Source organism: Pararge aegeria, chromosome 18, assembly GCF_905163445.1.
Source record: "Pararge aegeria chromosome 18, ilParAegt1.1, whole genome shotgun sequence".
In the NCBI taxonomy this organism is placed as follows: Eukaryota; Metazoa; Arthropoda; class Insecta; order Lepidoptera; family Nymphalidae; genus Pararge; species Pararge aegeria.
In genome coordinates, this window is record NC_053197.1 from 15,875,238 (window position 1) to 15,901,669 (window position 26,432).

Consider the following 26,432-nt stretch of genomic DNA (forward strand, 5'->3'; position numbering starts at 1 on the left):
AATTAAAATAAAGATAAAAAGGGTAGGTATCGCGAGCTATGATAGACAGAACAGCAGCATTCTCTGAGCCATTACTACCATTTACTCCGATCACCAACCCGCCTGAACCCAGCGTTGTGGATATGGCCAAATTCTGCCGTTGGGGAGGTCCACATAGTCTAGCAAAAGACTACTAGATTAGCTGTGGATTGATTGACTGCGTAAAAGTAGCTTGGTTATTTATCATTTGTTTTACACCTTACGTCTCTGATGGGAGGCTTGGGTCGGGGCTAGTTACCACCCTACCGACAAAAACAAACGATTTAGCGTTTCTTTACTAAACCGATAATATAACTGCTATACTCTTTAATCGGCTAGCCCGCTACATCAAGACATTATCCCTTAACACCAGGTGAGAGTGCATTCAAGGGCTAACTTATAGTGGGATAGAAAAACGAAAACGTCTTGATGAAACCTGCATGTCTGTCCTTATAATGTTATCAAAGGTGTGTTGTGTACCCCGCGCTTTAATTCGCGGGTTAACCTTCCAACTAATTTAATTCCAGGTGATAAAGAACTCGACATTCTCGCACGCATCCGACGTTTGGTCTTACGGTGTGCTTCTATGGGAACTGTTGACTGGTGAGACGCCTTACAAGGGTATCAACGCTATGGCGGTGGCTTACGGCGTGGCTGTCAACAAGCTAACACTGCCCATACCAAGCACGTGCCCGGAGTCGTGGAGAGTGCTGATGGAAGGTGAGGTATACTTGGAACTAAGCGTACATTACTCGCCGTCGAATTTGAACTAGACCATGTCACCGTTTCTTTCCCTGAACCACAACCGTGCACGGCAAATAAAATTATTCTCCGAGCTTGGGTCAGGTCCGAGCACGGAGCAGGTTGAAGCCTGAAAGATTTTCATAACGTTCTCAATGCCTTGTGAAGTCTATCGCTCCGCACTTGGCCAGCGTGGTGGGCTGCCGCCTAATTCCTTCTCATTCTGAGACGAGTACCTGTAGTTGACGAGTTGACAATGATTTTGAAGTTGAACTATAGTGCCCGACCCCATAGTTAAGCATGTGTGACCATATGTAACTAACTATGTTAGTTATGTATGTTATTTGGCAGGAGATATTTTCTCCTCGGAGTTAGCACTAAATTTTCTCCCAGAGCTTAATCCACTCTCCGAGAATAGCGCACGGGTGGAAATATTATACAACGTGTAACAGAAATACGAAATAACATCGAGGGTGCATAAGTATTTAATAAGGAATCACCCTGTAAAAATATTAAATCAAAAGTATTATTTTATTTATTTACTTTTCCGAACAAAAGAATTCAAAACCTATTGAAGATAAAAGACCGAAACGCGCATAGTACCTAGATATGCTACGCGACGCGTACCTAACAAATTGTCAGGAGTCACATCATTTTAATTTTGCACGTGATGTTAGGGCTGTATCTGATTTCTCTCAGTAAATACTATGGCAGTGGCGTATTAAAAAATATTAGATTTTGCGAAGTCTCCAGTACATTAGTCTCCAGTTCCTCTAAAGCCTGAATATTAAACATATACATATTTTTAATATTTAACGGAGGTACCTAGACTTTGATATTTGTCCTGTTGGCGTGCTTTGGCAAGTGGACAAATACATTTTTTTATTTCACAGTGGATATAATCGGGGGTTAAAATTTTTGTTCTAAACTATGTTAGCCGTGATGAGGATACCTCCCATCCTGAAATCCTTTAGAGAAAAAGATTTAGAGCTTGGATTCTTCGGGCTACTCTAACGCGGTTTGAATTTTATTTGTGAAGAGTAAACAAACGACGGAAGCACACCCAACACGTAAGAATTTAATACGCCACAAGGTCAAGGTGATACTCCTAATCCGGTCTTACCTCTTTCAAGTTTCTACTTGCGCAATATGCATATCGATGGTGAAATGCGTCATTCAGTAAATACTGATTAGGTAATCTTCGTACTTTCTTTCTTCTATTTTATTACCTCGATTTCACAAATTTACTGGAGAATTTTGATTTTATTATTATACAAGTTAGCCCTCGATCGTAATCTCAGCTGGAAACTTATGGGAGATATCTGATAGGAGTATGGCAGTTATATTAGAATGCCCGTAATCGGTCTACGCGGCTTCGCGATGCGCTACAGATCTTAATTTTTAACCACTGGGAAACGCAATGCACGAAAACGAAAAAAAAATAATTTCAGTATCAGATGGTTTGTAGAATGATTTGACATCACGGCTGTTTGTCTCCGGTTCTTCTTCTTCTTCTGCTTGCGGCTCAGGTTCGCCTGGCCCCTGGTGTTGTCTCCGGTTACTAGGGCCATATAACATATATAATAAATATTCCATACAGAATAAACGTGCGCCCGAATATTTCATTTATATAAATATCAGCCGCCATTTATAAATCTATTCGCGCGGGTTATACAGTGCTATAAACTAAAAAAAAACAGCAATATACTCTTCCTCCTGAGTAACAAAACCCGCAATATTTATCTCTTCAGCGTGCTGGCGCTCCAATCCCCGGGAGAGGCCCATGTTCCCGGAAATCCTGGAACAGCTGGAAAGGATCCAACAGTCCGAATTCACGCGGGCACCTCACGAGTCCTTCCACACAATGCAGGATGGATGGAGGCTTGAGATAGAGGAGGTTCTACGGGATCTACGGAGGAAGGAGCAGGTAGGAGTGGAGGCTAACTGTTTATGTAATAGCTACTTTAATAGCGCCGTGGAAAGTTTGCTACGAGTATATTAATGACCTACACTGCGACAGTGCGAGTCAAATTCGACCTTAAGTACAGTTCACAGATCGGCCGAGTTTTTCGGTAAAGAAAATGTATACTTTTATCTGCAATGCAATATGATTTAAAACCCACCAATTCGCATTAGATCAGTGTGGTGAGTAAGATACCGTAAAATCCTCGCTTCTACGAGATGGGAAACCTGTGCCCAACATTGAGACGTCAATGTGAATGGGGGTCACAAAATTATATTTGTCTCAAATTATGTTACACACGCCCTACAGTCAAGTATGGAATTTTGAACACGTCTTTGACATAGCCATCTTACAAAGCAAGTGTACTAAAAACGAATGCAATGGATATTGATTACCCATTTGGAAAGTAATAAATTGTTTTATTTTTATGTGGTACATGCATGTGAGAAAAATTATATGTACCAGTAACGCAATATTCTAGTACACTCAAAGCAAAGGTTAAACTCGTATTTAGGAGTTTTGATTAGGCTATTTAATATTGTTGCTATGATTACTGTTAGTTGTAATTTAACTAATCGGTATCTACCTTTGCACTTGTTAAGTTTTTCTATTATATCACCATCAAAAAAAAACACTTAGCATAAATTTAATACTAGTTTTTTTACATTTAGCGTTATCTGAGTATTCCATAGCTACCATTACTCTATTAAAAGCTTCAACGACAAGTTATAAGTACAATTATTAGTGGACTTTCACTTTTACATCATTACTGTAAATGTTTTGATTAACATTAAAACATTGATATTAATATGGGCTTGTATTTTCTTTATAATGCTACATAGGAATGCAAAACTATAGAGGAGGTTAGTGTTTCATATTGTGACCTTGGGTTCAGTTATATTTACTTTGGCTAAACATGTTAGAGGGAGGTTCTATGGTGGCCAGAACTATGTTATAGTACTAAGAGCGAGGCTTTGAATGGAAACGTGTGTTTAACTAGCTTGTTCAATTGTAGAAGCGGTTATTGCTTAATGGGACGGCTTCCCTCTCTACGAAATCGAGCAGCCGTTTGAATCCCAGCACGCACCTCGAAAGCTAACCTCACATAACAAAAATGTCTCTCTGAATTCATAAACTTAAGTTTCGACACCTTGCCTCACAAACCTCAAAAAAAATCAAATCGATCAGTAGTCTCGTGATCACCGACACAAGCAAACGTCTTTATGGAAGGGTAGGCTAATTACAATGCTCTAGGCTCTGCATATTAAACAATTCATAATCTGATTTCGGTCTATTCAAGAATACGTGCCATATGAAATCATAATCTAAAATATTCCGTACCGGAATTCATAACGCTTAACGAGAAATTCATACTCTGAAAAAGTCAGAATGTGTGTGGAGCATACTGACATTGTATGGAATTCAGGGCTTTGTAAATTTATTTATGAATTCAGAGAGACATTCCGGCTGTATGAGGCCGGCCTTACTTTTCTGAGTTATGTGCGTTTAAAGCAATTAAATATCACTTGCTTCAACAATGAAGGATAAAATCGTGAGGAAACCAGCATTTCTGAGTGTTATCGCAGCCAGCATGTCTCCATTAATTTCTCAAGGGCGAAGCAAGAAGGCAAAGTAGAAGAAGGATTGGTAATCTATGCACAGTTTCCCAGCTACACCAATATAAGCAAAAACTTTGTATATTATCCCAGTACCCATTACTAAAAGGCCTTGTATAAACTGAGAAAGTGTCAAAGCCTGAGAGTTATCAGCCAGAATGTCTCCATAATTTACTTTAAAGTCTACCATGTTCTAGTTGACTATGCACAGTGTCCCGTTTCTGGTAGGTTCAGTGCACAATCAGAAATGTACAAATGTATGGCCGTTGTCACTATCATACAGTATGTTAAACACACTACCATTTCCGACAAACTACTATAACTACTGCTTTGGCTAACATGGGATCTTGGTCCATGTTATTTACATATGCTTTGTTATATTTTATTCTTTGATGTATTTTAATGAATATTTCTTGTATTTATTATTGGTATATTTGTTTTGCGTCAAACTAAGCTTGTAGATATATTTACTTGAACTCTACCACAGTTATTATGGTTACCTTTTGAATTTGAATTTGAATGGGAGAAACGAAACGAGCCATGGTCTCCTTACTATATTTTGCTCTTCGGCATCTGGTTTTGCTGCCACATACAACTTGTATACCCTCAGGGCTACAAACAATTGGCTTTAGGAAAACGTTTCCAAACCTAGACCTTCCGTGCCTCTTTTCGGGGAGTTTGCAGATATAAAATCTTCACCGTTATGTCATTATTAATTTTGGACATAATCCGTTAAGTACTTTCATCATTCACCTTTCAAAGTTTAGACATGGATTTATTCAAGCAAAAGCCAATAAGGCACACAGAAGTTGTTATATTATTGAGCTAATATAACATTCATCCAAATGATGGTGCCCAGCATTTAGTTCTTTCTTATTGTCTGTTAAGCAAAGGGAGCTTTTAATGCTATGGCTTCCTTGCCATAATTTAATACATAAGCCATTTCAGACCAGTTCCGAAATCAAACCTCTCCCTATTCTGGTTGGTTCAAAGACTAACACCGCATCAGTTTTTTTCCTCCGACCCTGCACAATACATAAAAAGTACTTGCCAAAAGTTAAATGTCTGTATCGCAAGCTTTGTTTAAAACCTCTATTTCTCCATGTATTGAAGTATTTTAAAAGAGACTCTCCAAAATCTCAATTCCAGGAGCTAAGATGTCGGGAAGAGGAACTGACCCGGGCGCAGTTGCAGCAGAGGCTGGTGGAACAAAACCTGGCCCAGAAGGAGAGGGAGTTGGAGATGAGGGAGATTGACCTCGCCGCACGGGAGTTGCATATCCTGATCTTCGCGAGCAACATGTCACACAGTCAACCGCCGCAGCCCAACAAACGGAAGGGTGAGTGTACTGGCGACTTTTATATACAACTTGTAACCGAATTACGAAATAATGTTGAAGGATGCATAAGTTTATGTCATAAGGAATCACCCTGTTAAAATATTAAAACAAAAGTAGTATATTTATTTTTCCATACAAACTAATTCAAAACATTCCAAGTGTTTATGACACTATTGAAGATAAAAGACCTACACGCGCATAGTACCTACGCAACGCGCCGGTTACCTATTAAAGTAACTTAGGTGGTAATTATTGCGCTAACCAGAATGCTTCACTAATTCACACAATAAATGAAAATGTGTGTGATTGTGATATCCAAAAGAACGTCCGGATATGTTTGTTGTGGGCTTCCTCTTTTTAGAGCAGAACGCGTTTGGAACCCTCGTAGCTTTAGTTTTAAGTTTACGAATGTAGTTTTCGCCATCATCTGTCTTGCATCTTAACCCCTTCTCATACTGGGAAAACACATCTAACTACGGGTCTCCTACCGGCTTACTACGGGTCTCCTACCCGTGCCCCGTAGTAAGCCGGTGATGGGTTTACATGATACTTGTTGTCTTAGGTATCTGGGGAAGTCGGTGCCGGGTGATACTGAAGTTATGTGAATTAGTACACTTAAAGTCAGAGTCAAAGTCAAAGTCAAAAATATATTTTTTCAAGTAGGCCCATAGATGTCACATTTTTACATGAGAAATTTGTTCGCGGTAGTTTAATGATGGCGATAACCATATTCTTAAACTTAAAACTAAAGCTACGAGGGTTCCAAACGCGCCTTGGTCTAAGCAAAAGCCTAATACTAACTTAGCTTGGTCACATTGTCATTTAAAATTATTAGAAGAGCAACCTGGTTAGAGCAATAATTCACACCCAAGCTTTTTTATCGATTACTTAGTCCTTTATACTATAATAGGACTTTTCTATAAGGTAATGCTAACTTAGATATTAAATTTCTAAAATAAATTTGAAAAATTTATTGTTTCAAGGCAAATTCAGCAAGATAAAGTTGCTCAAGAAGGACACGATCTCATCGCCGCTGGACTTCCGGCACACGCTCACCGTGCGGCCATCGGACGACGAGTCCAGCGTTAAGCAGCTGGTCGCCGTGGCCACGGACACTCCGCCGGGCTCGCCCGCCATCATGAGGGCTATTGCTCGTGAGTACAATCTGCCTTTCTCGACATACTCATTTACATATTAGATAGAAGCAGGCGTTACTTTGCGGAAATCCATAATATAGTATGAAAATTAAGCGTCATTTGCTATACTCCGCGAAATGGATGTTATGTCAACACTTCCTGAGGATGCTCCGGTTTCGGAGCGAAACGTGCGTAGAGGGTACCGAAGGTGAGGTGCCGAAGATCTGTTTGGTTTTGAAGAAATTATAAAAAACACCATACAAGTTCTCGTGCTTTTAGCGGAGTATAGCAAATTAAGCTTAATTTTCACAATACTCAGTTACTTCCAAATCTTTCCATTTCTTTGATTTTCTTTCCAAGATCAAAGGTCTGATCAAACCGATATTTCTGTAGACGTTTCCATCATCATCATCTTCACATCAACTCATTACTGGCCCACTACAGGGTACGGGTCTCCTCCCACAATGAGAAGGTGTTAAGGCCGTAGTCCACAACGCTGGCCCTGTGCGGATTAGTGGACGTGTTAAAAGTATGCAAACATAGGTACTAGAATGCCATTCAGTCTTTGCTTTTGCCTACAAGCTGAGTATTTAGCAAGTGTGCTCTTGGCACCTTCTAGGCATCATCATCACCACTTGTTACCATGAGGCGTGATAGCAGCCTAAGTATTTATTCATTTAAATTAAAAAAATATTGCTTAAATACGCGATTTGAATACTAAAATTTGTAATTAAAATAAATTGTAAGTTCTAAAAGTGAGAATTTCATAAATCCCTGTAGAAAAGGATATCCCTACGTTAAGACCGGTCAATTTACTTTAGCTTAAAGATTTGTGAACTGCCACCGATGTAAAAGTGGAAAACCATGGCCCGCAAAGCGCCCTGCCATCAACCAGAGGCGTAGATGTTAACCTCATGTGCCTGTACTTAGCACATTATTGCAACGTTGCTGCTTAGCGGCATAAATTCAACCATACGAGCTGTCACAAAATGCTCTACTACTACTTCTACTAAATGCAACGCTTACCCCAGTGCCTGCGGACGGCGTGAAGGGCAAGACGTGGGGCCCGTCCACGGGGCACCAGCGGGCGCGCGCGCACCTGCCGCTGCCCGCACTGCGGCCGCGAGCGCACCGCCCCTCCACCTCCGCGCCGCACCTGCCGCCGCACGCGCCGCGCGCCTCCCCGCCGCACGCAGGTACGCCACACGCCCGCGACCCGCACCGCCACCGGCGGCGTGCATAGAGGGTATGAAGATGATATCAAATTAGGAAAATCTCCAGTAGTAGGCTTTTTATAACTCTTACAATGCCTATTCTAAAGTTATTTTATAACTCGTACTGAAGATTTTCTTCGTTTTATATCATCTGCATACCCTCTATGCACGCCACTGACTGCCACTAGCAGGCACCGGGTCAGCAAACGAACTTAACTCGTTGACACGAGTACGCGCTGACGTACAGCTACAAGCATCACACACGCCAACCACGTGACCCACACAGCCACTAGCAGGCATCGTGTCAGCTAACAAACTTAACTCGTTCACACGAGTACGCTCTGACGTATTACTACACGCATCACACACGCCAGACACATGACCCAAATTGGCGTAAACACCACACACGTGAATCGCTCAAGTACGCGCGTAAGTGACGCTACACGCCTCACATACACATACACCGGGCACTGATATGACGCTGACGTGACACTACACGCTCCACACACAAGACCCACTCAGCCACCACTTGTTGACTTTTCATTGACCAAATGATAGTCGCGCATAAAGCCCGCAGACGTGACGCTACACACTACAATTACACAGGCATGTCCAACACTACTAGGCAACATATGACGTGTGACTCGGACTCTCAAGTTACCTATACATGCGCTGACTTGACGCGCTACACGTGCTCATACGATACACTAAACACTAACCATTACTACTACAAAGTCACAAACAAAAATCCTCATAATAACACTTACAAATACAAATAACGCTTTAATCCGTAACCTGTTTTTTTTTAAATACATATCTTTACAAGAAACTGTTAAAAAAAATTCTTGCACTTTGAATGTATTTTTTTTTATTTATCGAATGTACAAGGTTATCAAATTTTTATATCGAAAAGGGTGCGCGGCTATTTGTTTTAAGCGACACTTGAACATTTTATTCTAGTTCTCTTATTAAAAATATTCTCTTCATACGTTTAGAAAATTCATCTAAGCTTAAGAAATAGGTTCTGCAAGAACACTTTACAGGAAAGCATTTTAAATATAAAGTTTTAGGCAAAGAAGTAGCATAGCGTTGTAGCATAAATTACTTAAAGCGGACAAACATAAGATTTGAATAAGAAAACTCCATCGGGTTAAAATGATACCGATAAAATCACTTATTAAAATATGTAAGCCCAAAATGTCGCTTTAAACAAATAACCTTTTATTTACCCCTCGATATAATAAACATTCATTGAGTTGCAATGTTATTTGGAAAGGGGTACTTGAACAGCGTTAAACTAATTCTCTATTTAGAGATATGATTATAATTTCAAGTAGCGTATATTTCAGTTTGAATATATATGTAACTAGATTGACTACCCTAATTGTAATGAAATGTATTCATGGGCGTATGAACGTGTTTGTTAAATTCGCCTACAAGCTTAGTCTATTTTTGATATGCCGTATGGTAAAGCGTCGTTGTCAGTGTAGTGTGTCGAAATGTTCGTGAAATACCGACAAAAAAAAAAGAAAGCGGGTAGTCAGATTCTGCTCGTGACATCCAACTTGACATCTCGTGCCTACGCAGTCCCGTCGTGACCACGATCCATGTAACTGGGTCGAAATATCGACAAATTCAAAATATTATCGTGGTATGTACCCTTTGATCTATGCTTAAGAAATGTTGTTTAACCACGAAAATCTTAGTTTAAAATCTTTAATGCCGTATGGTGTCGGTAGATCAGAATACAGATGTCATCACCCCTCCTCTTTCCGCGGGTTGTGTGACGCGACTATGGGAATAAAACGGAGAATTGTTAGCAGTGTCCTCTGAGGCTACTACCACCATCTATTGTGATCACCAACCCGTCTACTGCGCGTGGTGATTATGCGCTCCCCTCTCGTTAGTAGAGGCCTTTAGTCCTTTAGCGTGGACTGTTATAGATGTGTGACCCCATTTGACTTTAAAAAAATTAATTAATTTTTTTCACAAGATAGAAAATTTAAAAGATTGCAAACTGTCAAATGATATTGAAAAAGAGCAATCTGCTGAGTTTCTTGTCGGCTCTTCTCGGTGGTATCTGCCTTCCGAACCGGTGGTAGAGTCACTACAAACAGACTGACTTGACGTTTCAAAAGTGCTTATAAACTGCTTGAAATAAATGAATTTTGAATTTTTAAATGTAAACTTATCTGATATCTTGGTTTTCACCGCGTAATTTTTTTGAAAACTTCTTACGTGCAGTTATTTCTCAGCAAGTGTTGATTCTACAAATAACTTAGAAGCAACAAAACTTTGGAACTATTATAACTGCTAGATTACCCCATCGGTTTCGTACCCCTTACCAAGTAGCGTTCTCTATAGTATCCATAGATAAGTGTGTCCGCACTTAGGCTTATAGAGTAAACACAACGACACTTAAAACTTTAACAGCCATATCAACCTGTCAAAGTGTCATTGAACTGTCACCAACCTTGATAAAACGCACGAATGTGGACACACCTATGTTCACTCAGTGGCGTGCACTTTATACATGCACAAAAGCACAGCCTACCCTACAATTTTTATATAACTCATAAAGGGGAACGATTTTATGCCATATTCCTTCTAAATGCATACCCTGGTCAGAAACCCTGTGCACGCCACTGTGTGCACTGTAAAATACTAGTGTAGTTTTAACCGTAAGGTTACACTATACAAAATGTACACCGGTAAGGAGATTACAATTTTTAATCATAACCTTGATAACTTCCATTTAAAAACCCTAACTAAATCTCCAGTGTCACATTATAAGATGAGCTGCACACACTTAATTCTCAGTACCGCAAATGCGTGTCAGTGTTGAAAGAGACTCCAGCTTTATTTAAAATTCAGATTGGACGTACGTTCTGTTTTTTTTTTTAATAGGACTCAGTCATTTGATGAATAAAATAAAATACTTGCTAACGCAACTGAGTTGTGCATAATTTACAATTAAACTTGTCGTTCTAAACTTTCTTCCCTGTAGCTAAGGGCAAAATTAAATTAAATCGGCCGTATGCATATTTAAGATTAAAATTAATTATTAACTTCTGGCGGAAGTCTTTAAAATAGTTACTTAACTTTTAGGTCTGAGATAGGACTTAAGTAATCTTTAGTTTTAGACTCATGGATCGAGATTAAATGGTTAAGTGTTGCTAGTATTTTTAATATGCCCTTAGGTCTTGTTTACAAACGTGGCATAACGTCGTACACATTAAAGTGCGTGCGAAAAGGCACTGCGTAACTATACCAACGTTATGCCACGTTTGTTAATAAGGCCATCAAAGACAGAGTCTCTTACATCACTATCTGACACCATTGGTGAATTTAATTATCTAACAAATCCATTTTGAAAAATACGTGTAGTTCGGCTCGGCTGTAATGTACATAAAGTAACCATGAATGCGGCCACAGGGCACATAGCAATAGGCGCGATCGAGGAACCGAAGCGAAAACCGCGAAAGTCCAAATCGCAAGTTCGAACTACGAAGAAGGCCGATATGGCGAAAAAACGTTCCGGAAGCCACGACGATCTCCTGCACGACGACGAACCGCGCAAGAACCGATTCCTACTATGCCCCACTTTTACCTCCACCGCCGATTTGCCCCACCACTACGACACGGTTTTCGACAGCCCCCCTTGCCGGAAAGGGAGTGGGGAGGTCAAAAGGAACTTCCTTAAAAGCATAAGGTCCAATAGTCTGGCTGGTTTGTTGGCGGTTGCGGGGAATTTATCCTCTGAAACGACTGAGTTACTTAGGGACGACTAGGTTTTAAATAATAAAAAAGACCCTTTTTTTTTTAATTATACAAAAGATTTGTTTTATATTTATAGTATGCGGACACGGCGAGTGAAGAAAACTTTTTTATTTTTTAATTATTGGGACAAACAAAAATAAATCCATCAAAACAATATAAAGAATTTTTGCTTTTTTACCCATTATAATTTTATTCGAAGATAATATTTTTTGTGTTTAAGATGTTTGTCAATTTAATACTTTATAATTATAAATACAATCACGTTTCTTATTTGGAGTAGGTGGTTTATATTTTGGATAAACGCAACTTCTATTTTCATACAACAGGTATTTTATTTTATTTGTTTAAAAAAAAGGAGTCATCATCATCATCATCATCACATCAACCGATAGACGTCCACTGCTGGACATAGGTCTTTTGTAGGGAGTTCCAAGTTCCACGATTCTGAGCCGCTTGGATCCAACGGCTACCTGCGACGCGCTTAATGTCGTCTGTCCACCTCGTTGGGGGTCGACCAACGCTGCGCTTACCAGTACGGGGCTGCCATTCCAGCACCTTGGGACCCCAACGTCCATCCTTTCTCCGAACTATGTGCCCGGCCCATTGCCACTTAAGCTTCGCGACTCGTTGAGCTATGTCGGTAACTTTGGTTCTTCTACGAATCTCCACATTTCTGATTCGATCGCGTAGAGATACTCCGAGCATAGCTCTCTCCATCGCCCGCTGAGTGACTCTAAGCCTTCTTATGAGGCCCATTAAAAAAAAGGAGTATTGGTAGAGAAAATCTGTATAAGAAGTTATGACCATACTGAATATATAAGACAAGTCGTTTAACACCAAAAAGTAACAGGACCCACAGTTAACCTTTCATTGAATAGGTTACTAAGCAAATGTACAAATTTTGTTGCCATATCGAAGACATATCATTTTACTAACATTCCTCGTACAATTTGCATTTCATTTCTTTCATAATTGACATGTAAATGTTTTCATAAACAACAAAGATTACTTAGACATGCCATATATTCGTTTCGTCACACGATCTTTTTTCCATACTAATGGCGGTAGAATGTTTACAAATGAAGAAAAATAAAAAAATTATTGCCCTTTCTCGACATTTATTTATATCTGGGTTTTATCCTAGTAGGTATTTGGCACACAATTATTTTTTATTGAATAAAAAATACTCAAAAGTGTGACCACAGAAATGTTCAAAAAAATGAACTAACGTCAAAAGTTGAGGTAAAATTCGTGACGTTTATGTGACGTAATTTATAGAAAGGTTCCTAAAAGAAATACTATTATCCTGCTCGTCCCTAAGCATTATTCTGTATAATGTAAATTATTATCACTCGAAGTTCCAATGATTTGATACTAGCTCGTAAGATTAGTTTAAGATAAAAAAATAAAATAAAAAAGACTTATTTTCTTAGGTTTATTTAGTCTTATTGTTTAAGAACCAGTGTTTTGACCGTTATAACTATCATACCCGACAAACTATTGGATCGCTAAATTGGGAAATAAATGGAATAATTAGTTTTAAATTAAAAAAAAAAATGTTAATGAATTGATGTAATATCCCAAAAAAAACCCAATTTCTCTCCCGTTTTGTAACGCATTTATCTCACTAGTTATAGTTTTAAACTGAATTTCAACAAACAGACATAATAAAAGCAAATATATCTGGTTCAATAGCAAAATTTTACTTGATCAAAAATACTGATAAACGTAATGAAATACTTTCAGATTATTATTTTTAATTAGAATAACAATCCTCAAATAACATTCATTTCATTGAAATATTTTTAAAGAAAATAATCAGCTCGATCTCAACAAGTGAAAGTCGTTTTAAAACTAAATCCTAAAATGTAGACATGAAGATTTTTTTATTACTTAATTATGAGTACGGAAACTCTTTTCGAATTAAATATCTCTTTTAGAACCATTGATACTCAGTTGACGCTGAAAAATCCTCTGACCACTAAAAAGCAAGATATTTTAATTCGTTTTAAAAAAATGATAAGTATTTATAAAAGAGTTGATATTTGTAAAAGCAGTGTCGATTATTTCACTCAATTCGTTAAATAAAAATATATTTGTAATTTCGAACTTGAAATGGCTGAAATTTCTATTTTGTTTGATATGCCAAAAAAATCTTAACACGTTTTTTGTTTTTCTTTTGTCCTGTTAGTTGAAATGAGTTTTAGATTAAGGATATTGTAATGTTGATTGAGTACTTTTAGATAATAGTATTTTGTGTTCATGATGTCGCCATTATTTTTTGATTTATCAAATCAGAAATTGAAAAAAAAATGTTGCAGTGTTAGAAATGTTTAGCAAGAACGAATGGTATTTTAGAAATGTAATTATTGATTTAAATATAGGTTAGAAAATCTTTTTAAAAGACTTGGGGAAGTATGTAATAATTTAGGCGGACTGAAATGAACTTTTGCATCTTGCCAGTTTAAAAAGTTACACATTGCACTTTAAAAGGTTACAACAACAAGAAAATGGAGAAAAAAAAATGTTTAAAAAAGATTGTTCTTAACCTTTTTGAGGGCATTGTAACTTATTTATTCCTCAAAATCGATTCTCAATGTTTAATTTTTGTTTTCTTGCTGCACTAAAGGGACCTCTCAAGACAATCTGCCATATCCTTGTAAGTACATAATTTTCCTTTTGAAATTTATTTGCTGTAATGTTATGTAATATAAATTATTTCGGTTGAATTGAATATTGGATATTTTCTGAGAGGAGACCCGTGCCCTGTAGTGGGCCGAAAATGGGTTGGTATGATAATTAGAGTTCAAATGAATCAGAAATACAATTTGATGATTTTTTTGACTTAAAATGTTAATTTTTTATACAATTATAAACGAGTGTCCCTTACCGAAACTGTTTATGTTGCGTCCAAAAATATTCATAAATTAAGGGTCCAATGCTAAACGGAGCTTCGGAAGTGTATTTGATTTAAATTTTCTTCCGCACAATCACGTCACAAACAGTGCTTGCATTTTTGAAAAATAGATTGGCTGTTTTTTTTAATGTAGACATACCAATTTTGAATTTAAGTTTAGCTTAGGAAAATTTTAATAACGAATTTTTTTTTTAAACATGAATGTCGTGTGATACATCGTATTTGTTTTTTTTTTATTGAGTGCGTTTTATGTAGAAGCAGATTGGATTTTTTTTTACCCATAAATCTTATTTTTATTTTATCTGTATATTTTATTAGTTTGACAGTTGTTTTTAAATTGTAAATTGTAAGCATTTGTTTGCTTCCGGCCTGATCTTTCGTATATTTAAGTTTAGGAATAAGTTGCTATGCATGCTTTTCAGTTCATAGTTACGCTAAAATATGTTATATTAAGTTGAATTATTATTATTATATATGTATTTGTCGTACTTACTTATTTGTTAGTTCTGTATGGATAATTTTTGCTTTGTCTCTTTTCCCCCGACACGCTTTCAAATGTTTACAATGGTTATAATAATATTAATGATTTGGAAGTCTATATGATAGCTTAATTTTTTAAAGGCATGGCATCTTTGGTATGATTTTTTTTATTCCCATACATCATCAGTTAAATGCACTTATCACTCCTATACTGTTATATAAATTAATAGTATACTTTGGATTTATCTTTGTGGCCTTATGGAAACAGGTTTCTGAAGTTATAATATTTTGTTCATTTAAGATTAAATCATATAGGCTTCCAATACTAGTTTTTAACGCTAGGTAAAAAATGTTTAATACAATAGTACAAACAATATTTCCGCTGTAACATTCGATAACAGTTCCTCTGGTGGTGGAATTGATAAACCGAGGCTCAGATTATATGAACCAAACCCCTATTACCAAACTTGACAGAACCTATGCAATAACCTTCCCGATTGGCTAACACTCTCTCGCTTATTGGATTCATGCGCAGTTTTGGCGAAGATATCTTAAATTCAGATTATAAGATTATTATAATGGCCCAATGCCTCAGATTTAATAAAGAAACCGATTAACATGTTATCCGATCCATTGGATCTTATTTCTAGCGCGTTTTAATCTTCTATATACGGTATTCTGAGTTTGCGCGGAGTGCCTTTTATAATGTCATATCTGACAATTCGCCATACAAACTGTCAAGTTTTCTGACATTATTTCAATCTCCTTCGTGCTTCTCCAAGCTAGACAGTGACGTATTGCATTGTGCTGGATTGGCAGTTATTTAAATATACGACTGCAATTTGACACTGAAACAGTGTCACCTTGTGACGTCACAACCTGACAGTTATTATATAAAGGATGTGTCATATGAGACGCTAAGAATATATTTCGTGTTTAGCTCGGGAAACGTCCCTCGTATTGTAACCTTACTGACAGTTGCTAACCGTATGGTGACCTCACATCCCCTAAAAAAATCGTAACATACGTAACCTAATAAGTAGCTTCGAGAACAGTTAATAAGCTGTCAAGTAATTGAAAAAAAGTTTGGCCATAGGGTGTGGAGAAGTTAGTAAAAAAAAAAGATTACTGTCTATTGTTAAATTGATTATAAAACTCTCTGGTTAACTGGTTCCCTATAGTAATTATTATTAGTACCTTTTTTATATATCAAATAAACCTTTTCCATAAAATCTACGCTGGTGTTATTCTTTTAACATGGGTCTACTAATCAAATAGCTATTAACTCTACCCCGCTAACATTGAAAAAAAAAATTAAGTAGATGATTCAAAATATAAGCTTTCGGTTATAGTCAAGAAAATGGTAAACTGTTTTTAAGTGAGTAATACAAATTTATTTGTTGACGTTAAAAAAAAACATACGCTTGGTTATTACAATATTCGGTGCAGTAACGCTGGGTTGGATGGCATTCGTTTCGATTAATGACGTTTTACTTTAGCCATTTGTGTGTGGACTGGGGACAGATAATAATAAAAACTCTTAAATTTAAAAATAAGACGGTAAGAACATACAAAATCGATTGGCAATGAGGTAACAGACGGTCACAAATAATTTAAAATCAGTGCGACTCCAAATTGAAAACCATTAAGACATAATGTTAAATAAATCTATTTTTTAATATCCGCGACCGACCGGGATCTACAGATACATTTTTGATTATATATCAAATCATTCACTTTGAATCATCTCCTTTTTTAAATCTATTCTCTGAATTGACCATAGAAAAAAATCGAGATACAGATTAAAAATAATAAAAAACGGTGACGGTGAAGTCAAAAAGTGAATTTAAAAATAATAAAAACAGCTTATGCTTATCTCACTCCGGCTATCTAATAGGGGAAGGCGAAAATCCGAAGATTGTTCAAAAACAACTACTATTAACATTGATATACAAAAAACCCAAGATATACTTATTTGTCGAAAAATATTTTTTTTTTTTTTCAATTTAGGTAAATTTTCAAACTATGCATTTACCGAATAGAATCTTGGGATTATCATTTTCAAAGAACTATGCATATCTCTGGTTTTATATCAATGAACTGTTAACAGAAATAATAATTTGCCGAGTTTAAACCAAATTAAAGTGTCATGATAAAGTTTTTTTGCACATGTAAGTATTATGATCTTTGATTTAATTGTTTATATACTTTTGCTTTTTATATTGCTCGTTATTATTTTGAATGAACTGTTTGGCATGCGTAGTTACACTTTTACACTTTGCATGTAGAATGATCACCTTTTAGAATTTATATTCGATTAGGTATGGGCAATTCTTTTTTCCAATGTTTTTTGTTGTAACATTTTTTAATATTAGTCTAAGTATCTAATTAAAGGATACACAAACAATTAAACTACTGTTGTTTTTTTTTTTACATTGGATAATTAAAATGTAATTATAATAACAATTAATACTCTTAATTATTGTAATTAATGCATTTTTTTATTAGATTTATATGTTTGCCTAAATTTTTTGAAAATTGTAACTTGAATCTTAAGGATTTTTAATATATGAAAATAAAATGTTATTTGCTGTTCGATCACTAACAACTAGTAATAACCGTTCACTAAGTTACGCCCGCTAACCCACCTCGTAGCAGCGTGGTGAGTCGAAGCTCTATCTCTCCCTTTCCTACGAGGCAGTGAGAGGTACAATTTAGGAAAATTTCAAGCAATAACAAAATAACTATTCTATTTGATTACACAATTTATATTCAGTTATCTTGTACAAAAATCTTCCTTTGTGATCCTTCTACGTATTTACATAACAAATCAAAGAACGACTAATGTTCGAAAAGAAAATTTCACTACATAGCTCTAGTCACATAAAAGTTTCCAATCATCTAAAATATGGAGGTAGTTTTACTAAAATTGGTCCCCAATAAAGATCTAAACGGTACTGTTTGAAGCTCGTTCGATATTTCAGAACGTAAAACAATATAAAAATATCTGAATATTTTTTTAAATTATGTAGTAATAAACTAGAAGTTCGCTTAGCTTCGCCCGAAATTTCTTTCTTTAAAAATCTCGGGACTATTAGTATGCCTGGAGTAATAGTATCCTATGTCCGTGTCTAGAACGCAAGAGTTCTAGACACGGATACGGCAAAGGTAAGCTGTTTAACCTGTGGATGTGGTAATTTTAAACTCGGGTATAAAAAGTATTCCATGATGATCTCAATAATGTTTTTTTTTTGTCAAGATCGGTAACAAACATACAAACAGACACCCTTTGAACTTTGGCACCCTTCGGCTTTTATGATAAAAGTAGGTATAAATAAATAATTTAAGCCTTCCCTTACTGCGAATAAAACTAGCATTCGTTACTTTTTTTTTAAACTAATATACAAACCTATACACTGGGCGCACAGTGGACGAAAAATCGAGCTTTCATAGGCTTCAAAATTGATTATTTTTATTATACTTGGATTTTTATTTTCTTAAGTAGAACGTCCTTTCATGGATATATTCGATATCTCACATCTGCAAGATTTTTTGTGATTGGAGACTCGTATGTGACTGTTATACAGCCACAGTCCACTAACTGGTATGTTTCTCATTCACCTAGGTTGTTTTCTTCCTTACACAGACTTCAGTCCGGACGACTGGGGGCCGGAGTTCCCTCTTAGTTCCTCCTCCAGGTACACGATACCCATGCCGACGCTCTACAGCACTGAAGGTGAGCATACGAATGAATGAATGAATGCAGACACTTTTATCGTTCGCCACAGAATAAGAGAACTACAGATATATAAAAACCATAGAGCAAAATACACAAGAGATTGAAATCTTCTAAAAATGTACATAAATATTATGTTCGTCACTTAAAAATTAGTTTAAGTTTTAAAAAAATATTTTTTTTTATACATACAAGTTTTTTTTCCTTTTTCCAAGAAAAGTTACACTTATTTTAATAATTTTACTAATTTTAGTTTTAGCTTAACGTATTTGACACATTATAAGACTAAACTAAAAAAACTTAAAAAAATACAATCTTGTCTGTGAGTACGTTCTTGGTGAATAATTCGATAAAGCATGTTATTAAATTTTTAAGAATACATTTGTCACCATCCCTCCTTTCCCGTGGTTGTCGGGTACGAGGCGACTAAGGAAATATAATGGAGGCGTCCTCTGTACTACTATTAAAATCTAAAATCTGCGATCACCAAGCCTTCTGCCGAGCGTGTTGGTTATGGGCAAACCCTCATGTAGCCTTTGCCATGTAGCCTTTAGTCCAGAAGTCGATTGTTATAGATCCGTGACCCCACTTGACTCTAATATAAACTTAGCTGATGTCATGGTTGTCACCACGTAATTTCATATTAAAACTTTGACACCTCCACTGCCGAACTAAAAGTTCTCATATAAAATATATGCTATAGTCTATCTCATATAAAATATAGATGATGTTATTTAAATGAATTTCAGGTTATAAATATAAGAAGCCTAGTATAATAGAATTGGTGCTATACAACATGGCCGCTTTACTGGGCGGCGTAGCGGCGGGATATGACGTCAGAGTATCCAATGTCAGCCCACTGCATCCTACGCTGCAACCCCACAGGTGAGCCACATACAAGACGCTCTACCAAACTACATTCGCACAAAGTCTATTTTAATGATTAATTATAAAACCAGATTTATTTGATCGAGAATCTATTCGATGAAAAACTTTGCGGAATTCCATAATATATAATGAACATTGAGCTTAATTTACCACGAAAGGCAGGTAAATCTGTGCGGTGTAATTTATAATTTTTTGACATTTTCCTAGAGTCTATATCACCGATCTCGACGCAACGGCCATACTTAGTCAAACAATTTACTACAAATCAGGTACCTATTAAGAGGCAAAATGTAGTCAGAAGTTGTTAAATATTAATAATTTAATAAAAAAAACTATTAAAAGTACTCTTAGTTCTAATTTACCTAAATGTTACTCATCATATCAAATTAAGAAGGAAAAAAGAATGGTCAGAATACGTTAGAAAAAATATTATTGAACGAATATAATAAGTTCTCTGCCTGCTTTACATTATGTCGATATTATAAACAGAATTTGTGTGACAAAAAAATTTAAGCTGCTTCAAACAACCCGCTTTGCAGCCCTGAGAGTTTAAGCCATGTATGTACAGAATAGATCAGAGGCTGAGCATGATAATGAGAAGAATATCTGAACCTCCCTTTTCGGGGACCGAGCTCGATCCTCGTAATGCAACCCATACTTCGGAGTTATAAGGTTTAAACCAATGAATGTTTACTTGCTTTAACGGTGTAATATAAACATCGTGAGGAGACCTGCATGCCTGTGAGATGTCAACAAAATTCTCAAAGGCGTGTGAAGTCTACCAATCCGCATTTAGCCGGACTACGGTCCCTGATCCTCAAAATTCTGAGAGATCTTAAAGTGTGCTGATAATTGGTTGATAATGATGAAGATGAATTTAAACAGTTAATGCGTTGTTTTCAGGTCAGAGTTAGAAACGGAAGTGATACCTCCATCCATTTACGAGGGATACGGGTTCGCCCACAACACCTACCACGGACCGACGAGACACTTGCGGGCGCCCCTAAACGCCATTACCGGCTCTCCGGTAAGTAATGTTACACTCATGGTTCATTTCGTACCTGTGCCAATTATTAGGTGCGAAATTTGTAAAAGGACGTATCATCCATCACTGATCTAATCATTTGATAACGCCGAATTTGCCTTTATGTACAATCTTCTGAAAGCTCGTTATATTTTATATCCCTTCTTCAATAAGAAGAAAAAATAAAAAAGATACCTATACTATTTATTAGCTACCAGGTCAACTGCTTGTTGAAATATCTTAAACTCCAATTTTATTTTTTTCCAGATTTCAAGTGTTCAGGCCGAGGAACAAAAACCGATTCGGTTTACGGACTCACCTTCACATTACGCACATCCGTCTTCTTCATCCGGTTACGGCCATTCTGTTCAACCCCTCTCCGGCACTTCAGGTCTCGGAACCAATTATACTTCTACACAACCCACCCCATCCCCTAGAAGAACTAGTTCATCCACTTCTGAACATATAGCGGAGTTGTACCATAACTATAGAGAAAACTTCCAACCCTCGCCTTCCCAAGACCGTGTTCAAGACTTTTACTGCCGCACCGAACCTTACGCCTTCGACAGAACTGCCGATTACGTCGTAAAACACCCGTACTATGGTTACGACGAATGCTCGTTTGACTATAGAGAACCTACTTCGGATTACAGACCCCAATACTTAACACATAGAAGAACTCCATCGAATTCGTCAGCGACAAATTCCCACGCTGAAGAATTCTCCCCTTCGAGACAATACAGAGAAAAGAAAGATAGAAAAGAAGAGTTCCGAACGCCTGAGTATCCGAGAAAAAACGATTATTCGTTACCAAGAGATTATTTCCGACAAGAATCCCAAGAGGAGAGCGAAAGGCCAGCGAATTTGGGTTTGGAATTAGGACCTTCGAAGTTACGGTCGAGTCTTAAAAAGTATAATAAAAAGACAAGTGCATCTGGCGGGAGTTCTGGAGGAGGTACACCCACTAATCCGACTCCGCCGGACAGTTTAAGTGAAACGGACAGCTCTTATGTGTCCGCCAGGGACGCGTCCAGTGGGTCAGCGTCAAGGGTCCGGTTCAGTCCGGACGCTCTAGGAACTGAAAGAAGACCGTCACGACACTCGTAGCGAAGGCTGAAAAAGTTCGACGACTACCTCGTATGATCCAAAAATGATCACTTGTTGATCTCGGAAGTATACTGATCACGAACTTGCAAGTGTTCTGATCAATGATCACTGATAAATAATCATTCGGGATGTGTTATGATCGACATAAGTGAATTGTCGTGATCACCGGTGTTAAGCTTTATTGCTAACGTCATATCTTTGTTTACAGCTTAATTTTCAGTTACAAAAGCAATAGGTGCTCAGTTTAGCAAATGGTGGAAAAGTGTCAGGCATTGGGGAGTTCTGATCACATCCATCTGGGACCATGTTCTGTTCAATGATCATTGATCTGGAAGAGTAAGGGATCGGTGATCGACCATCTGGGAAGTGTATCGCAGGTAGCGTTGAACGCTTGTCTTTTTGTGTGCGCGGGGCGTACTGGACCGCTGGAAGTGGCTTTTAATATTTGTGAAGTGAACGCAAGAGTTTTCTTTTACTTTGTTCAGTTGTGTTGCGGATTGGCGGGTGAGACGTTTACTTTGCGGTGAATTAAGATTGATAAATCTGATATATATTTTTAATGTTTCCGCATAACAAACAAGTACAAAACACTGGTCATAACATATTATTTTAAGAAACGACATAGAAATCATGGAAACGTCTTTATCAACAATTCGTGCAATATTCAGACAATAACTTTAGAGAATTCAAATTATCGATAGGCCATTTTGTTTAAAACGTTTGTTTTATAAAATGAACAAAAGAAAATCAAATCTTGAAAATTAAAAATAACGCATTGGAACTAATTTGTATACGTTTTAATTCGGCTGAATTTCACTGCAGAGTCGTTTCTCCCCGATAACTTTAGTTATTCCATAAGAAACTGTTCAAGGTCAAGCCATATTTGATATAGGGTGAATTTTTATAACAAGTAATTTAAGATAGATTTGGTTATAGCTCTGAGTTTCAAGTGATATTTTGCTACCTACGTTTACTTTTTCGGTAGTGACAGTACGGTTTCCGAGTATGGTCACTAGATGGAGTTACTTCGATACTGATCTTAGTTATCTTTTACACGATCAAAAAAGTAAACGTAAGTATTTCTACTTGGCGCTCTGAATGTCCTAATGAGAGTTTAATCACAGATGTAGCACATACCAGCTCTGAAAGACTAAAAAAAATCACCCTATATTATATTTTTAGTAAGATTTTTGGCGGCCATGTACTTATTTCAAGGAATTATTATTTTACTTTTAAACTGACAAATGTTTTTATGATTCGCAATACGATTTAGAGCGTGTATATTATGGAATTGATACCAAGAAAGTGTGCGTAATTGATATATTTTAAAGTATCCAAATCATAAAATCTATTATTTGGGTACTTTTAAATTAAAAATGACTTAAAACTAAAAATTAGTTATAAAAACGGTGACCTTATGAAGTTATGGCAGTTAATAACATTGTGTTCATATTTATGTAGTTACTTTGTAAATTTGTAAAATTAAATCGAATAATTATTATTTTAATATAAAATTCGACATGATAAGCTGTATTTAGGCGTAGTTATATGTCATATGGAATCTAAAGGCTTGAATGAGACTCGACAAAACTCACTATAGTTAGCGTTAAATTTATTAAAAAGCAATAAAAAAACGACCTATCTGTATAAAGTGTGAGATTTTCTAACTACGTTTACTTATTCGATTGCGTGAAAGAAAGTACTCTTTTAAGTATGGTGTCGAAAGAGCGCCATCTAGTTAAAATACTGGGAAACTGTACTGTCACTTTTTTTTAGTAATAATTGACGGACCAAGCTGATGGCCCACCTGATGGTGAGTGGAAATCCAGCGCCTTTCAACAGAGCAACACCTCACAGGGCGTGCAAGGAGTACGTCCTGCAACATGCCGTCCTGTGCCCATCAATTAGAGACTTAGGTGCTTAGCCTCATTTGCCTGTAATGCCATCGGCAACCACGCCCTTAGCGGCAGAAATAAGCATGGCGATAGTACTTCTCCGGACCAGCTCTGTCACAAAGAGTTCCCCTACTACTGTCACTGTCACTGTTTCGATGCCATATAAATCGTAGTTTAAGTTCCACGCCATCGAATAAGTAAACGTTGGTAGAAAACATCAGACTAGTCACTGAACTGTGAATCCCAGTTTCGACTTCCGATTGGGTTGGAATTTCTATGGAAAGCAAGACTAGGAGTATGGTATTTTTTTAAAGCCGGCAACACATCGGTGGCTCCTCTGGTGCTGCAGATGTTTATGGGCGGCGGTTATCACTTATCATCAGATGACCCACTTGCTCGTTTGCCCGCTATTAGTACATAAAAAAACATGGTTATACCACGCATTCAGGTTACCGCGCTTTTACTATCGTCTGCACAGTCAATTATCATACATCTGGGTGCCGTGTGTGAGATAATCTACCTACATTCACTTATTCGATAGTTAACTACGATTTTTATGAAATCGAAAGAGCGTCATCTAGTTGCAATACAGTTACTCAATATTGAAACTAGGCGGCGCTCCTACGATACCATACAAAACGTAGTAATTTGCACGCGATGGAATAAGTAACCCCCTTATAAGCCGCTAACTTGATATCAAATTGACAGATAACGTAAACTCCAGTGAACGAGTTCATTTAAGGCTCAATGTCTCCGAGAAATCCAAGCAGCTCGGAATAATTGAATATCGTCCTTATCCAATTCGAATAGAGTTGGAAATAGTATGCAATTTTAACTGTTATGTGAAATATCTTACAATATATCTATTGTAGGATATTTTTTTGTAAAACCAGACTTGTTAAAGATTAGATTTATTAAAGGCGGTCAATGTTTGGTCTATTTTTTACAATATTTGCAAACCCGTGCAAACCTTGTGTAAAACTTGTGCGACAGAGATGGTGTATGACAAACACAATGCAAACTTATATGTAATAACAAATAATTTAAAAACAATATAAACTTTACAACTACAATTTAATAGGTCTAACTCTCTCATTATCTCAAATAATTCTAATTTTTAAATGTTTATCGAACATAACTTTGCAAGATAAAATCCAACAAAGCGTAATAAAGTCATATTATCTACTGCATACTATTTACAAATTTATTAGAAGTGGATAACAACTATTTTTAGTCAATCGTGACTGGTTCGATCGTGAATTACTTTGAAGTTGATAGTTACAAAACTAATAAACAGCAGCGAAAAGGTTTTTAAATGTCGATATACGTTTACTGCGATTATTTATATGCATATAACGGCAAATTTCAATACATGTTGCATTGTCATAACAATGTTACACATTTTAATAACGGGAATTGCGGCCATGACCATCTGCGTAGAAGAGGCATCGCTGTTTAACAACCATACAGTAGATCTTATGCGTTATTTTTTTTAATAACTTCCAGAGTATAGTTTAACAAATTTTCCTTGTTATAAAGTTAAAGTTCGCCCTTAATTTTAAAGCCAGAAAAATATATGAGAATGCTATTTTAAAAGTTTAACACTAAGGTAGGGTTGGAAATGACGAAATTGGTGGTTTAAAATTATGTTTCGTGACATTAATATCATCAACAACTTCGCATAAACATCTAATTTCAAATGCATACATCGTGAAATTAGAGTGTAAGACGTAAAATCTTTGATCATTATTTTTAGGTGCTTTTTACTTTGCATTACATACCGCTACGCTGGATTAGAACCGATCGTTTTAAGCGAGTAAAAGTTGTATAAATACTATCGGTTCTACACTCTATCAATCCCACAAGCTACAGTTGTATGTGAGACGCGCATTCATTGGCCAACTATATGGTTGATAAACTGTGGTTTCTTATAATAGAAGTATTTTTAAAACACGTCGATTTTCTGTTACGAGTGGTTATCCAGGGTGTTACTATAGTATCGACCGATTAACTTTGACGTCACGTAAATGACGTCATCAGCGTTTTTTCGCTTCAGTTTACGTCGTTAGCTTTCATTTACTGATAATGAGTGTCGTTACGTGTACGACTTTCGTAGTATACGATAAACTTTAAACTATCCGTACACAACCGTGCCAGGCATGTAAACAGGCAGTTTCCTGACAGGTCGCTTAAGTTATTAGTGTTAATTACCCATTCATTTCTAAATAAAACCGCGATTTGGGTTAAACATAGATCTACTGAACCCTAAAAAAAGTAACCAAATCAAAAAATTTCTTCTATGGGTACGATGACTAAAAGTACATGTACAAAGGTACTGCGCTATGGCACTTCTGAAAGATTATAATTTGGTGTATAAGAAATGCCCCAAAGCCAGTGCGACTAGCATCGTTCGTTAGTCGCGGTATCGAATTTAATGTTAATTCAATATTGCAATGGTCAATCAGCCTTAAATCAAACTTTTAATAGCTCTCAATCATCTGTTTTTTAACGGCATTTTTTTAATACATTAATTACTCTTTTTTTTTCATCGGACTAATAAAAGGCAACGATAATCGAG

At 36.7% G+C, this 26,432-nt stretch overlaps 1 protein-coding gene across 1 annotated transcript in view; it reads left to right on the plus strand.

Moving 5' to 3' along the window:
* Positions 1–22,681, plus strand: part of LOC120631348 (mitogen-activated protein kinase kinase kinase 11) — a 71,739-nt gene extending 49,058 nt beyond the window's left edge. The window contains exons 3-11 of the mRNA XM_039900862.1: positions 546–738; positions 2,511–2,686; positions 5,488–5,677; positions 6,661–6,831; positions 7,845–8,009; positions 18,851–18,940; positions 19,690–19,825; positions 20,732–20,855; positions 21,120–22,681. Of these exons, the coding sequence (XP_039756796.1) occupies positions 546–738; positions 2,511–2,686; positions 5,488–5,677; positions 6,661–6,831; positions 7,845–8,009; positions 18,851–18,940; positions 19,690–19,825; positions 20,732–20,855; positions 21,120–21,959 (2,085 nt within the window). The 3' untranslated portion in view covers positions 21,960–22,681. The remainder of the gene's footprint in view (positions 1–545; positions 739–2,510; positions 2,687–5,487; positions 5,678–6,660; positions 6,832–7,844; positions 8,010–18,850; positions 18,941–19,689; positions 19,826–20,731; positions 20,856–21,119) is intronic.
* The last annotated feature ends 3,751 nt before the right edge of the window (positions 22,682–26,432 follow it).